We start from the raw sequence: 17288 nt of genomic DNA on the forward strand, positions 1-17288 counted from the left end.
TACTTCAGCACACAATATGACAAATTAATAAGTTTATGAAACTTAATTTACTTATTTTAAGAAAAATAGTGTACACATATTTAAAAATAGCTGTGCAATATAGAATGTGCACAGAAGAGAATAAAAGTCCCCAAATCCTATACCCGTAAGCACTAGTGATATCTGATGCTAACTTCCAGAGTTCATTGTACACAATTCTACTTAAAAAAAAAAAAAATTCACAGGGGCTCCTGGGTGGTGGAGTTGGTTAAATATCCGACTCTTGGTTTTGGCTCAGGTTGTGATCTCAGGTCATGATCTCAGGGTTGTGAGATCGAGCCCCACGTTGGGCTCTGCACTGGGTGTGGAGCCAGCTTAGTATTCTCTCTCTCCCGTTCTGCCCCTCTCCTTCTGCCCCTCCCCACTCTCTAAAAATAAATAAATAAATAAATCTTTTTAAAAAAATCACAATTATTTCTAAGTCAACTTTTGTTTTCACTCATTCTAAAAGGCCTTTTCTTTCCTTCTGGCTTAGTTCTCTTCAGTATCTTAAGTGTTCAATTGATTAAGCAAATCACCCATGAGGACCTATGCTAGAAACAATGAGGACTTATATAAAAACTACCCAATAACTTTGAGCAACATGTGACAAGTACATATAAAACAACCGACTCAAGAACACTAATGGTGGCATACTGTAAAGAACTAAAGAAATGAAATGCAGAGCAGCAAATGCAGGGCAGCTTGCATCTGCTGTGAGGATGGTTATGAAAGCTTCCTCCATTCCTGAGAAAGCATGAATGAAGGGCATGAGGATAACATTTATGCAGGTATCAGGTGAAGACTGAGTAAAAGTAATGATGGGTTGTACCACAATTGAGAATAAGCATGATTCCTACTGAAAAAATAAATAAAAGAAACAAAAAAAAGAAAAAAAATGACCTGACTTACTCTAAACTGTGAGCTCCTTAAGCACAGTAACTATTTCATAGTGTTTGTGACATTCTCAGATCAAGATGTAGCACACAGTAAGCAAGAAGAAACATTAAAGAGAAAGAAGGACACAAAGGAAAGGAAATGGGAAGGAAGAGATAAAGGTAGTACAGGAGGGAAAAGGAAGAGAGAATGATGGGGAAAGCAGAGAAGAAAGGGATAATAAAGAAGAAGGAAGGAAGGAAGGAAGGAAGGATGGGTGCGAGGGAGGGAGGGACCATGGAAGAGAGGAAAAAGGGAGGGAGAACCATAGGGAATACCAAGAAGTAGAGTATTCATGTATTCAGATATGTATGTTACTTTATTTGATAAAGAGCACAGATAATAAAAATGTCACAAATGCAAAAAAAAAAAAAAAATGAAGCTTTAAATCTTTAACACACCAAGCAGACACTGAAATTTGAGCAGGTGAATAAGATGAAAATTTGGTTTTGGGTGGTATGTGCAGGTGCACCATAAATATATGTTGACATTACCTGATCAGAATGATATTTGTAATAACACATTATTGCTAATGATAATCTTCCTATAAGTGTACTGTATGGGATAACATTTCCAACACTCCCTAGCCTGCTTACTCTGTCTGCTATTCACCACCCATTTATTTATAAAGGAAACATCTATCGTATATCTTATGTGTAAGGGGCATTATTCCAGATCTAACAAGAAAGCAAAGATTACTTATTTATATATGTACTTGTGCTGTACCTTATTCCAAAAAAGAACTGAAACAAGAAGTGTGATTAATAGATGATTACTCCTTTTAAGAAGGTTATGATTTCAGTAGGGGAAGATATGCATGCATAATAAAACACAAAATAAATAAATTAAACATTCTATGAAAGCTCAAAGGAGGCTAAGATGAATTCCAAATTGCCAGATTGAGGAAGTCTTCATGAAAGACATGGTATAAGAGTAGAGGCATGAAGCATACCTAGAATTCTCAGAGGCAGAGGGGACATACACATACTGGGCACTGCCCATAAAGAGTGAAGTAGTTGACCAGAAGTGTGATGTTTCAGGGAAGAACAAAGTATATGGTGTGGCTAGGGTACAGGTGGACTGTACATAAGTAGAAAATGATGGTGATGTATTTGCAGCACTAGATGATATTAGAAAAAGTAATGTATTTTTATTATTTTGTTAATTAAATTAAATTATCATGCAATAAAATTGATTTTGGGGCATATATTTCTTGGCTTATTCAGAAATGGAGCCTAGTAGACAAACAGTAGAGACAGAGCAGGATCTGGCTCTTCTTGGATGTTATTAGGTGTTTGGAGCCTAGGACATGAGTTTCAAACAAATGAAGCTGATCCTAGCATCAAAACCCCTTACCTTTAGTAATTTATAGAATAACTCCTCTTGTTCACCTGACACGTGTTTGATTGGAGTCTACCCTGGATGCCTAAGGAACATGTATCCTAGACTTCTTTTTCCATATAAATCCCTAACCCCGAGAAAAGATGAGATTCATTCTCCTTTCCTTTCTGAGTCTCTCAGATAGTCCATCTGCTATTCTCTACCTGCCACTTACTCTATTTGAGGAACTTTGTTTTTACTTTCTCTGACTCACACTTGATTTCTATCCTGTGCAAAGCCAAAGACCCTCTTGGCTGGGTGAGACCCCCTCTGGGTCCTTGGACCCAGCCTGTCTACATCAGTTAAAGTGCATGTATTTTATAGAGCATCTTAACACATAGCTCTGTATTATTTCCATATCTTTATTTTTCTTTGCCTCATTTTTTAGCCTTTTTAAAAATGTATTCATTCTTTATTATATGTCTTTTTATAAGCCACCTGAAATATTCCTGGAATAAGTTTAGGGGGTAGGATAAAAGAGACAGAACACATAGTTACATATAAATAGTTAAATAGGCGAAGAAATAGATTCCTTCCTGGGACTAAAAACTAGGGAAGTTATTGAATTCTCTCAAAGACATTTCTAGTTTACCTAATCAGATTTATAAGTATGTAGTCATAGGAAGGGAGTGAGGATAAAAGCTCGTCAGGAACAGAAAGAGTCCTAATTTTTTCCCTCACTATCTCTTTATAGGTTGGATTATTTTGATGAGTATTAAAGACAGAATGGAATCTGGAGTATTTTAATCAGTAAGATTCACATTCACACAAAAACATATGCACTTGCTATCAATTTAGACAGAATGTTTGCTTTTCCTTTTTAGGGCGGCCTGGTATGCTGACTGTAGTAAGGAGACCTGAAAGCCTTAGGGTAAAAGTGCCTTGTAAATAAGTATTATTATTCCCCCAGGCTCTGAAGAGAGGTTCTGGAACATCAACCAGAGTTTAATTAAAGAGTCTCAGCACTACTGAAAATGTCTCTAGCAGCTTTCTCCTGCCTGCTTGAAGAACTGTCCAGCAAATGAATCACTGAAAACCAATGTGCCATTTATGCTGTAATTAGTTCAAATAAACCTGTAATAATATGGCAGACCTATGACTTCCACTTCACATTTTCTTTCATATCTGCCTCCTTCAGAACAATGAAAATTTTCCAAAAAGATGATAAATATTAAGTGCCAAAGACATGTCTCTTTTATTTCCTCTTTTATTTCCTCACTACATTATGTATCCTAAATCTTAAAAATCAAGTATCCTAATCTACAAAGGCATTATTTTCTACAAAGCTAATCAGATAACAACTTAGGAAATGATATAAGAATAAACGCTAGGGGCACCTGGGTGGCTCAGTCAGTTAAGCATCTGTCTTTGGTTCTGGTTGTGATCTCCAAATCCTAGGATTGAGCCCCCCCACCCCCCAGCCCCAGTCATCAGGCTCCCTGCTCAGCAGGGAGTCTGCTTCTCCCTTTCCCTCTGCTTCCTCCCTCCTGCTCATGCTCTGTCTCTCTCAAATAAATAAAATCTTTAAAAATGATAATAATAAATGATAAAACATAGACAAAATAAAATACAGGTGAGAGAACTGAGTTGGGATCACAAAGTATTTCTTATTCAAATGATAATTTTTCAATTCTTTCACATGTCATTTAAGCAATAATTTTCATCACAACTTCATCTGATCTTTATGTGGAAGGAGACTTGTAGGAAAAAAAATATTGCAATGGAACTTAATATATAACACTAAAACTTTAACTTTACAAATAAAACTAATGTTACCTTCATTACGCCTGTGTTTTTTGGGGGGAAAACAATGCATTTTGTTGAATTTATTTACATTATCTTTAGTCAGATGTTCCTGGCAGCTTTAAATCAAACTTTAATGTGCCATCTATTAAAACACATATCTTAAAAAATGCTTGCTGATCTAAATTTTACATTGAATCGATGCTTAATTTCTCTTCAAAATACCTTTTATTAATCAATATTTAAATGAAAATACAATTTCACATCCTGCTTGTGGCCAAAATTCTAATTCTCATTACCCATGTTAGTATTTGCTGAAGATAATTAAAGGAAGAATGAGATATCATATAGTCCTTCTTAAAATTCACAATGCACTTTATAATAATGACTTCAATGTGTCTCCATGCACCAGAAAGCTTATACAGCAACTATTCAGTCTCCTCCGCTTTCCAGAGATGCTTCATCAATACAAAGAGGAAAGAAAAAAAGAACATAATTTGAGCAAGAAGGTAAGGCTTTGAATGCTTAAAAAAAGAGAGAAGGAGAACAAGAAAGGAAAGAGAAGTTGTGTTGGGCTCTGAGCTATTGTGAAGGAAACCAAACCAGGCGAGTCAAACAGAGTGAATGATCTCAAGGGCCAGCCCGGATGCTTGCAAAATGTCAGAAAAAGGCAGTGTGTGAGGGACATGACGGGAGACTTAAAAGGAGCCTGGTGTGACTACAATCTATAAGGAGATCTGATGCAGGGACAGCTCTTCTTCCCTTTCTTTTTTCAAGAGTACGTATATTTTTTTTCAAGTATATATATATATATATATATATATATATATATATACACACACACACACACAAAAAGACGTATATGGATATATATATATATATATATATATACATATATATATATACATGTATATGGATAATAAAATAAATGATAATTACACATTCATGAAATCCATACTACAATTGTTAGGTGAATCCCGAAAACTGAATCCTAAGTGCTAAATAAGCAGGGAAATTAGAGGGCTTGAATATTTCCTCAGAGATGGAATCAGCATTCCAACATCATCTTTTGAGAACAATTACTATTAAGTTCTTTTATTATAGGTCAGTTCTCAAAGTGCAGTTTTTGGACCAGCATCCTCAGCCACACCTGCAAACTTAGAATTGCAAATTCTCAGGCTCCCCTCTAGACCTCTTGACTCAGAAACTGCATGGGGGAGTTCAGCAATCTGCATTTTAGCAAGCCCATGCGGGTTCCCGATGCATGGTAAAATTTGAGAACTGCTGATCTAGATACTGTGACACAATGAAACAATCCAGAAGTAACTGTTCATTTATTTATCTGTTTCGTAGGCAACTACAAGGTGTCAGGTACTAGAGATATCATGAGCAACGTAACATGGTCGCCGACCTTGTGAAGTTTATAATCTAGAGATGACAGACAAGCAAATCATAAACAAGCAAAATAATATCAGGAAGAGAATTACTTTAAATGGCAAGAGCATGGAAGGTCTTTCTAAGGAGGTGATAAAATGCCTGCCTGTCAAAATATGGTCTGTGGATCAACATCTACACTACTTAGAAGCTTCTGTGAAATCCAGAATCCTAGGGCATATTCCAGACTTACTAAACCAGAGCCTGCCTTTGAACAAAGTCTCCAGATATGAGGTAATTCATAAGTACAATAAGAAGCACTACTGTAAAGCAAAAGAAAAAAAATCTAGGTGGGGTTATAACTTATTCCAGTCAGATATATGTTCACATGCAAAGGCCCTGTAACCAGAAAAAGAAAGTATTAATTTTAGGTCTCTGTGGAATTCAAACATTTGTTTCCATGCAACCAGATTTCATCCCATCAGAAGCAGAAGAGAAAAACTATTCTGCCACTTGATGTTACTAATACCATAAAATGATAGCTCATCACCATTCAGTTTTTTTCAGTGAATTCCATAATATCTCTTATAAGACGTATCTATAAGAAACCTTAATTTCTTGACCCTTATTATACTTGATGACAGGGCTGTCACATTCTGATTAGCCGTATGGTTCAGGTTATATATGACCATGCATAATTAGACAGACTTGTGGTAGGAAAGAAGGAAGGAAGGAAGGAAGGAAGGAAGGGAGGGAGGGAGGAAGGAAGGGGAAAAAAGGAAAAAGAAAAGGAAAGAAGAAAAAAGAAAAAGAAAAAATAGATATGGTAAGAAAAAATACTAAATAATTGTTTAAAATTAATTTGAGCACTTCATCTGGTTTAAAATTTTGGTACTGCAATAACTGTTACGATAAATTGTATTCTCATTTTAGACAAAACCTAAGTTTATTCAGAGATGGGGGTTGGTTTCAGAGAGTTAAGCTTTTTCTGGTTCTAAGTTTACTTAATGTGACATTTAACTTTTGATACAGAGATAACCAATATGAGATACAGAAAAAGAAAGAGAATGAAAAGCTGGCAAATAATAATATTAACAGTCCATCTACAGAGGGCTACTATAAGATATCTACCACTGAACTAAGCACTACACATATATTTAGACATTTAATAAGACAAGAATCCTATAGGATTTGTATTCTCATATCCCATTTTTCAGGTGTAAATCCTAAGACATAAATGATTTTCTGAGGTTTATACAGTAAAACACAATGATAGGGCAGTGTGGCAGGGGGTAGGTGTGGTTGTTGGACTGAGTGGCAGAATTTAAACTCAAAGCTGTATGAAAATTTCAAAAACTGTTTGAAATACAAACTTTTCCAAGTTTTACATGTTTTCATACTTCTATTAGGATATTACTATACCAAATGTAACTTACACTATTCCTTTACTTACATAAGTGAATTTCATTTTATATCAGTTCTACAAATGAAATTTTTTTCTATTGATAGAAAATACACCAGGGCACCTGGGTGGCTCAGTTGGTTAAGCATCTGCCTTTGGCTCAGGTCATGATCCCAGGACCCTGGGATCAAGCCCCATCAGCCTCCCGGCTCAGCAGGAAGCCTGCATCTCCCTCTCCCCCTGCTCGTGCTCTCTCTCTCTTCTCAAGTAAATAAATAAAATCTTTCGTGAAAAAAAGAAAATACACCAACAACAAACTAAACAAAATAAGAAAATACATCAATAACAAACTAAATATTGCTTGATTCTATCTAGACATTGTTGGTTACCTGATGCTGAAGACCATGAATTATAAGGACCACTCTAAAAAATAAAAATCATCTCATGTTCAAGGGAGTTAGAGCAACAATCACCAGACTAATGCTTTCTCAAGATAATTCTGGTTGAGCAAGAATTGAGCAGGGAGTGGGGAGGTGAGTGGAGGGATGGGGTAACAGGGTGATGGGCATTAAGGAAGGCACATGATGTAATGAGCATTGGGTATTATAAGCAACTGATGAATTACTGAACTCTACATCTGAAACTAATGATACATTATATGTTAACTAATTGAATTTAAATGAAATAAGGAAAAAAAAGAATTAAACAGGGAATAACTTCCCCATCTTTAATATCATTTGATGCCAATTTCATAAATCACTTAAAGCTATTTTATATGGTCAGAGTTGACATCTCATATTCTGAGAACTACTAGATGGCCCTTGAGCTCTGGGCCAACTTTCACTATCCATCACACCATTTCTGACAGTACTACATAGAGGTTGAGAATCAAGACCTGGGTTCAGTCGTGATCTGCCAAGTATTAGCTGGGTGACCTTGGCCAAGTAACTAATTTAAGCCATAGTTCCCTAAAAATAATAACTGAAGGCAATAAAAATGTACACTTGATAGCATTACTGGGAAATTTAAAAGAGTAACAACAGGTGAGATTTAGGATGGCACTTAGCACACGGTAACTGCTCAATAAGTATTGCCATGAAAATTATTATTATTATTTGCAAATAGTGGCATAACAGGGAGGAAGCACCAACTTTTTAAATGTATGTTACTATTCATTTGCAAATTAAACTATGAAATGACAAGTAAGGACATGTTTTTGTTGCAGATTTTAAATATGATTTCCATCACAAGGTCACTGTATGTAAATGGATTATTTGTATGATTATGTAAAAAATGCATGCTGCACTTTGGGAGTAAATTTGGCCTTAAATCAGTGTCAATGATAATTGGAGTTATTTGATCATCTCAGCATAGACCATTGTTTTCTTTTTGTTTCTGCTACCCACCTCTTGGTACCTCCTCTGCCATCTTCATCACAATGATATATTGCTTAGTTCGGTTGTCATGATGACATGGCTCAAAACTTGTCAGTCACCTATTTTAAAATTATTTCCAATTCTTGAGACCTACTCAGCAAACCAGAAGAAGAGATTCATTTTGACAAACCTCACAAATCTCAAAAAAAACCAAAATAGATTGTTTTATTAATAGGACTGTATGTAAGAAGCACATTATATAAAAACAAAAATAAATTTTCCTTACTGGGTGTGATTCAAATTATAACATTCAAATGGCTCTTTACTAATCCAACCAACCCATCTGAACCTCTGTCTGCTATGTTCTCTGTTCTAGTCATTGGAATAAATAATATATTTAGGGAACTTAAAAATACATAAGTACATGTTATATCAAGGCATTAATAAAAAAATTGGCAATATAAGAAATGGCTTGCACCATTTCAGTCAGTGATATAATAGCTAAAATTAAATAATTACAGTGCACTTGGGTTCTGTTCTAAGCTATATTATATGTATTAACTCACTTCATCCTATCAGCAAGTCTATGCAGTAAGTAATATAATTATCCCCATGTTACAGATGATGAAACTGTGGTAGAGAAGAATCAAAAAAACAGTCAAATTCACACAGCTGCTAAGTGGTGGCCCAAGATTAAAACTCAGTCTTGTCAGTGTCTGTGCTCCTAATGATCTCATTCATAATCTTACATAATAACTTTTAAGTTTCCCTACATAAACCTGCATGTATATTTATATAGATTTTTTACAAAAAACCTTGTTATTTTTGTTTTGTTAATTGCCTAAGTCATATATGTTATAATGGATGGAAAGCAAGAATAAATGGGAAACAGTTCTTTCTGAAATGTATTCTCAAATCTTACCTACTACAGACCTGACAAAATAATTGAGTCTAGCTTACTTTCATTGTAATGAGGCTTTTTTTCCATCACGAGTGTTAATTATCAAGATTCATGCCCCTGAAAGCAAATTTCTTCTAGACTGATGCACCTCAAAGTGACCTCAATTAATTCTATTTCCAAGTCAAGCACCTTCTCTGAAGTCCACTTAGATGTCTTCTAAACTTGAAATCCATTCACATTTCTTCATATGAGAGTTCCTGTGCTTTCTTTTTGACCATCCTAATGACTAATACTAGCCTCCAATAGCCATCTTTTTCCATGCTTAGCAGCAGAACTATGGGCCTAGAACCAAACGACTAAGTGTCATCACACCTAGGTCAGCCCATTTTTTTTATTCCTAATCATGTGCAAACTGAAATATATCAGTTCGTCAATTATCAGTAAGTATGCCACAAAGGTGTCAAAGGAAATGGCACAATTTTGGGGGATGATCACAGCACTGGGTTCCATTGTTGTTTTTTTTTCCTCCACAAACTCCCTTCCACTAAGGGAGTTCTATTACCTAATTCTTCTGCCAAAGTCCCCTGACCCCTTCCAAGATTCACATATATTTTCATAAAATAATCTTCTCTAATGTAAAATGTGAAAAAAAACTAAAAGTAGTGATAGAATAACCAAGAAAATAAGAGAAAAATTAAAAGAACAATGATGATAACTGAAAAAAGAGAAAACAAATATTGACTACGTTTGGTATTATCTGTGTCCATCACCAGGTAAAGTACTTTCCATGCATTGTTTCATTTTATCCTCACACAATCCCTATGCCATGAATGCTGTTAGTGTGCTCATTTTACAAATAAGAAATCTGAAGTCCAGAGTACTTAAGTTGCTTGCCTAACGTGATACATTTTAGTATCAGGACTGAAATATAAATACAGGTCTGTCTGATGAGAGTAAGTTATTTTAACTCTTTAGCTAGTAAACAATAGAATTGAATGTCTGCAAAAATAACAGCTCATAAGCCTGAGAAAGAAATTTGGATTGAATTTTTAAAATGATGTCGTATATTAAAAATAATAGATTAGAGTTAAAGTAATATCAGTACTTATGTTCTATGTTGCAACAAAGTTAATGGAAAATTATACTCATGATCAGAAACGCAAATTACACCTTGCCGAGTGATGACTAGTTGAATGCAAATGAGCCTCACTTTGCAAAGTGCCTATTGAAGAGCTCAGAGTTAGCAAAAGTGAGATGCTCATCATTGATTAGAAAAGACCTTAGCATTTGTTAGGATAAAAATAAATTATCAACAAGAACTTAAGTCAGTGCTATGAAGTAAGTTATTTTTTACTACTAGGGTGAGAAGTCAAAGTTACTTAAAAGCTTGCTGAGCAAGTATACAAAATGCATCACATTTTCACATTCTGGATGATGGTGCTTGGTGATGAAAACCCATACTCGAAGAGCATTTTATTAGCAATGATTAAAAATACTAGTGTTTATTAACTCAACTGTAGTTAGGTAAATACCACAGGCTGTGGTAAATACCACCACAGGCTGTGTCTGCATGATAGAACAAAATATTATTCAAGTTATAAAAGGAGATTTGGAATTTTGCTGTGCCTACCCAGCACTCTGTGTGTGCGTGTGTGTGAGTGTGTGTGTGTGTGTGTGTGTGTATCCTTGCATAAATCTACTGAATTAACTGTTTTTCAACAGTATTTCCTATAAGACAAGTTGCTGCATTGCAAAGAACTCTTAATGGATATTGAAAAGGTTTATGTACTAATCCTGGCTGCAGGCTTATTTGATTTCCTGTTTCTTTCTTATCCATAAAGTAAGAGTTTGGGTATTATGATATCAAAATGCCTTAATTTTAGAACTCAGTGTTTAGATCTTCAACTCCCCACAATCATAGACTGGTTGTTAGCTACTAAAAGGCTAATGGCTAGAAGTCATTTGGAAAAAATAACTTCACATGCTTTAGGGATCTCATACTTCAAATGTTCAAAATCAACTGGTTATTCGTAACCTACTCGGTGGCAGACACAGTGCTACGTATATGCCATTGAATTCTAATTGTCACAACTGGATAAATAGAAACTTAGAGAAATTCTAAATCTTCACAAATGGATAAATAGAAACCTAGAGAAATTGTCCACTGTCACACACCTAGGGAAGGACACACAATAATTGGAATATTCTCATACTAAAAACAAAACAAAACTGTCCTTTATCTGAAATTCAGATTTAACAATATGTCCTACATTTTTATTTCCTTATTCTTGCAACCCTACTCCAGGTTCATCTTATTTCAAAGCTTGTGAATTCGTTGTCTTCTCCTGAATTTATTGTTTTTATGTTCATTTATATTTTATCACAAAATTTCCACAAGAAACCTATGGGGAAGACTGCATTTTCCATATATTGCTCTGAATGTAGATGGCATTAAATACTTCTTAAGGATGAATGAATATTATTTGGCAGGGGGCAATTTTTCATGTTAATATAAAAGATTTGATGGTATATAATCCCTAGGCTTTGTACTGGCACATAAGAAGTGTTTAAAAAATGTTTGCTGATGATGTTTTTGCCAGTGTTATCATTATTATTACTGCTGTAAGAATCAACTAGGCTATTTAAGATTAAGAGACTTTTGCATGCAGAGATCTATAAGGTTTTCCTAGAGAAAGAGCTTCATCATTGAAATTCTGTCACATCTGATAAACAACTTCAAATCATTAGTAAAACAGAAAGAAAACAGAAAATGTTGAATCAGAGAATAAAATGGTCAAATTTGGAGGGCTAATAATGGGTCTCTGAGTAATTTTACTAGACTATAAATGCCTTAGGGACCATCATAGAGTAGGAAAATAAAAATCTGTTTAACTCACTAAGATAGAATCCGTTGATGACCATAGTAGTATGTTTAAGTAATCCCCACTCTTCCCTTATACATAGGGAATAGTAAGGCATGCAGGAAAGTTTGTATCTCAGATTTCTCTCTTTCTGACTATCCACATGACCTCAGACAATTTATTTAGTTTTTCTAAACTTTGGCTTCTCATCTTTCAAATGGGAATAATTTGAGAGCTTCTATTATTGAGTGGTTGCTACTATTAAATGAGATACATGTGCAAAATGCTTAACACATTATTAAGTAAATGATTGCTGTTAGTATTATCAACTTTGTTTCCCCATTTCCATTCAATATACTTTGGAATTCTTTAGTAAACAACTTGAAAGGTGATTTGAGTGTTTTTGATGAAGCGTATTCAGCTGGTTAAATCTGTCAATATAATTTGTGGCTGTAGATTTAGCCTAAATTTCATATACCCTAATATTTGGACTCAGGCCAGATTAATTAGATTTTCTGACAGCTGCCTCACAGGGCTGTTTAAGATTAATGGCTTAATGGCTTTATTCCTACCTTAACACCCTTCTCCTGAAGAACTCTTGCAGGAAACTCCAATGCCACAATGCTAAATAAAATTGATCTTCATAAATTCTTCTAAATAAAGCCCTCATATAACTAGGACTTTTTATTGCTACTCCATTCTCTGTTTCTAGTTTCTATGGGGGTTTCAGTTCTTTTTTTTTTAAATTATATGCCCTTTCTTTTTTTTTTTTTAAGATTTTATTTATTAATTTGACACAGAGAGAGAGATAGCGAGAGCAGGAACACAAGCAGGGGGAGTGGAGGGGGGAGAAGCAGGCTTCCTGCTGAGCAGGGAGCCCGATGCAGGGCTCGATCCCAGGACCCTGGGATCATGACCTGAGCCGAAGGCAGACGCTTAACGACTGAGCCACCCAGGTGCCCCGAGGGTTTCAGTTTTAATATATCTCTGGGTAACAAACGTTCTCAAAGTTTCAGGCTACCAGCACAGAACAGTAACACCTCATTACAAGTAGATTTCACACTATTTTCTTACTTCATCTGTCTTGAGATACAATTATTAAAAACAATCAAGCCATAATCACAACAATGCTATTTAAGTGATGATTGTCTACTATAGAAACAAGAAGGAAAAAAAACCCTGAAATCCAGAAGACAACTCAAACCATCTACTTCCTGATTCTCTCAGTGAAGCATACATAAGCACTTCAAATCATAACTTATTTTCATACTAAGAATTGTTCCTGCCTAAGAACAGAATTGCCCAAGGAAAACTCTTGGGGAGATTGCCTGGAGTAGAAGAGTGGTCAGTCACATTCACATTCAATTTACTTCTGTCTCAGGAACAAAAATACAACTAAGGCCACTGGCAAAGTCAGAGGTCACTGTCTCCAAAGTCTGCAGGGTCAGTCAGGTAAGAGCAACTGATGCCTGCCATGTGGGAAGAAGGTCTGATGCTACAATATTTTGCCTTTTTTTTTTTCATAAGAAGAAAGAAATCTAGACTTACTGTGAATCTCTTGACTTTCAAATGTTGCTAATTCACATATATGAAATATATTTTGTGAGACACACAAAACTTTCAGGCTAGATCCAGCAAGATTAAAACTTCCGCTTAAGGTCCTGAATGATCCAATTCAGTTATTCAAAGAGATCCTAATCTGAGCATAAAATAATGGTATAGTGAGATGCTGAATCCTTTCACAGATACCACAGGCAATACCTGTGCAGCTGATCACAGTTCTTCTGGCCTTGATTGACCACTGGCTTAATGGAGTTCTTTGTAGGGAGTCAACTGTGGGCCAGCAGAACTGAACTTTTCTCCCTATTAGATAAGAAGTACACTCTTTGCTAATGCCATGACAATGCACCAAAGATCCATCATCTTTAAGATCTCCCCTTGGTTTCCCTCCTTTAATTGCTAATAAGAGGAGATAACAGTCCTCCTTGAGTGGGTTCTAGATATTTTTTTCTAAGACTCCATTTCATATTACTTCGGACCTACAAGTATCAGAAGAACCATCAGTAATAACATGTCTGGACCTTTATGATAGTTCTATGTTATTATAGTAGGGTTTTTTTTTTTTTTTTCTCATCCTTAGAATAAACTATCAGCTCCTGGTAATCTTTCTGGAAACTATTAACCAAGAACAATGAACAATAGTTATCCAGTCACTTTTAGAAATGAATACTTTCTTTCACAGGAGATATTTTACAGAAACCCAGTGTTTAAAAAGACTGCAAGTGTATAGTGGCATGGGCCCAGATTACAGAGTGCTCATGCACAGAGCTCGAAAACTAGCTGAGCAATACTATCTCGTTTACCAAGAACCCATTCCCACAGCTCAGCTGGTACAGGAAGTAGCTTCAGTGATGCAAGAATACACTCAGTCAGGTGGTGTTCGTCCATTTGGAGTTTCCCTACTAATTTGTGGTTGGAATGAGGGGCGACCAGATTTATTTCAGTCAGATCCATCTGGAGCTTACTTTGCCTGGAAAGCTATAGCAATGGGAAAGAACTATGTGAGTGGGAAGACTTTCCTCGAGAAAAGATATAATGAAGACCTGGAACTTGAAGATGCCATTCATACAGCCATATTAACCCTAACGGAAAGCTTTGAAGGGCAAATGACAGAAGACAACATAGAGGTTGGAATCTGCAATGAAGCTGGATTCAGGAGGCTCACTCCGACTGAAGTTAAGGATTACTTGGTGGCCATAGCATAATAACTAAGTGACTGAAAAATCCGGAATTTCAGATAATCCCTCTACTTAAATATGTTTAAAGTATGTTTTGTTTTGCAGACTTTTTGCATACTTATTTCTACATGGTTTAATGGACTGGTGTTTTTAAAATGACACTTATAAATCATAATAAACTGTTAAATCAAAAAAAAAAAAAAGGACCTAAAACACTACTCTATATACAGAGAAAACTCTCTTCCTCTCAACACTTTCTTCTCTTTCTCTCTCTCTCCTTCCAGTAGATCTTAGAGTCCTTAGAGTCCATAGTCACAGAGTCCTAGAGTCCAACAAACTTGAACTGTGAACATTTCTGCCGAGAACATAATGATACCACTTGTCTGAATCTATGACTAAACTCAGAATGTAGGAGACTGTGTATGTGTGTGCTTGTGTTATCTTATCAAATCCAATCTAATTTTTATGTAGCATTTTAGCTCAGTTGGCAAGCTACTCTCTATTGCTCCATTCTTCTCCTTAATACACCTACCTCTAAAATCTATTTTTTCCTTCTCTTCTTGCTTAGGAATGAAGCATTCTCCCTTCTGATTTCTATCTCTAATAGTTTTCTTCTGGAACTTGATCCATTACTATTCCCACCTCTATCTATTTCACTCTTCACTCCATGCTAAAAAAAAAAAAAAATCTTTTAATGACATGGATATTTTTAAGGCTAATCTTTTCTCTATTTCCTTCACTGCATCATTACACAAATGTACTGTATGTACAATGTTTTGAATTATGTACATTTTTTTCTTTCTAGAGAGAGAGAGAGCATGTGCAAATGGTGGGGCAGGGGCAGAAAGAGAGAGAAAATCTTAAGAACCATTGATCTCACAACCCTGAGATCATGACCTGAGCCAAAATCAAGAGTTGGATGCTTAACTGACTAAGCCATCCAGGCACCCCAACGTACATATTTTTAAAGTGAGAACTACCATACAGCCACTTGTAACAGTGGCTATTTCTTGTGGACGGGCTTGCCAAAAATATCGTTCTAGACTTCAGCATTGTTTGCATATTTTATAGCATATATTGTTCTTGTAATAAAATTTTTTTTAAAAACCCATATTAATATGAAAGTGTGGTCACTATATTTTCATCATGTAGTTATTCCTTAACCACTTGCAATTGTTTTCTGTTCCTACCAGTCTTAAGAAACTTTTCATTTGGGGTCACTATTTATCACCTATTGGCAAAACCTAAGTCTTTCTGATTTGTCCTGGATCATTTGACCCTGTGGGTCCCATTTCTTCAAATTCTCATCCTCTTATATCTCTTTGCTTTTTCAAAACTGTTCTATCTTCTGACACTGACTGAATATTCCATTTCTTATACTTATCTCTCTCCATTCTCTCAGATATATAAAAGCATCTGTGGACAGTAAGATAATTCAGTATCTACATTTTGTTGCTTTCAATCAAATACCATAATAAGATGAAGATAGTAGTTTGTCAAGACAGAAGAAACCACAGAATTATTAGAAAGACCAGAGACCTATCATTTCAGACTGAAATTTCATTTAAAACACTATTATTTGCAAATAGTATGACTGTATTAGTCTTTGATCTCTACATGAAAGAATTCTTAAATGTGATGTTACTTATTTCCATTGCTTACCACGTTAACCTACTTAAGAAACATTTTTTCCAGTTTTATTGAGATATAATTGATATATAATGTTGTGTAAGTTTAAGGTGTAAAACACAGTGATTTTGTATTTATGTATTGCAAAATAATTATTAATAAGGTTAATGAACACATCCATCACCTCTCATAGTTACAGTCTGTGTGTGTGTGTTTGTGTGTGTGTGTGTGTGTGTGTGTGTGTTGAGAACTTTTAAAATCTACTTTCTGAGTAACTTTCAAATATACAATTCAGTTTTGACTATAGACACCATGCTATACATTACATCCCCAGAATTTATTCATCTTATAACTAGAAGTTGGTATCCTTTGGCCACCTTTAACCATCTCCCCCACTTTCTGCCCTCCAGAGAAGGGGACAGAAAGTCTATTTAAATCCATTTCAGCAAGATTTTTAGACAAATAAGCAAAATATCTTATGTTTACAATGTCAACTAAAAACAGTGGTTTATGACAGGAAAGACATTAAAAAGTATTCTTTTTTTTCACACTTTTAGAAAAATGAGGTTTCCATATCACATTGTCTAGAAATGTATTAAGTGTTTTTATCACGTCATAACTTTATTCATTCTGTACACCACCATGATATTAAAAGGGAAATATCAGGGTGCCTGGGTGACTCAGTCATTAAGTGTTTGCCTTCAGCTCAGGTCATGATCCCAGGGTACTGGGATCGAGCTCCGCATCGAGCTCCTTGCTCCATGGGGAGCCTGCTTCTCCCTCTCCCATTCCCCCTGCTTGTGTTCCTGCTCTCGCTATCTCTGTCAAATAAATAAAATCTTTAAAAAATAAATAAATAAATAAATAAATAAATAAATAAATAAATAAATAAAAGGGAAATATCAAGCTACAAGAATAGGAAACGTAATG

At 35.3% G+C, this 17288-nt stretch overlaps 1 protein-coding gene across 1 annotated transcript; it reads left to right on the forward strand.

Moving 5' to 3' along the window:
- Positions 1-14213: 14213 nt before the first annotated feature.
- Positions 14214-14756, forward strand: LOC116631984 (proteasome subunit alpha type-2-like). Its single transcript, XM_032403534.1, has one exon. It carries the CDS (start codon positions 14214-14216, stop codon positions 14754-14756), a length of 543 nt encoding a protein of 180 aa, XP_032259425.1.
- Positions 14757-17288: the final 2532 nt, after the last annotated feature.

Source organism: Phoca vitulina, unplaced genomic scaffold (genome assembly GCF_004348235.1).
Source record: "Phoca vitulina isolate PV1807 unplaced genomic scaffold, GSC_HSeal_1.0 scaffold6, whole genome shotgun sequence".
Classification (NCBI taxonomy): domain Eukaryota; kingdom Metazoa; phylum Chordata; class Mammalia; order Carnivora; family Phocidae; genus Phoca; species Phoca vitulina.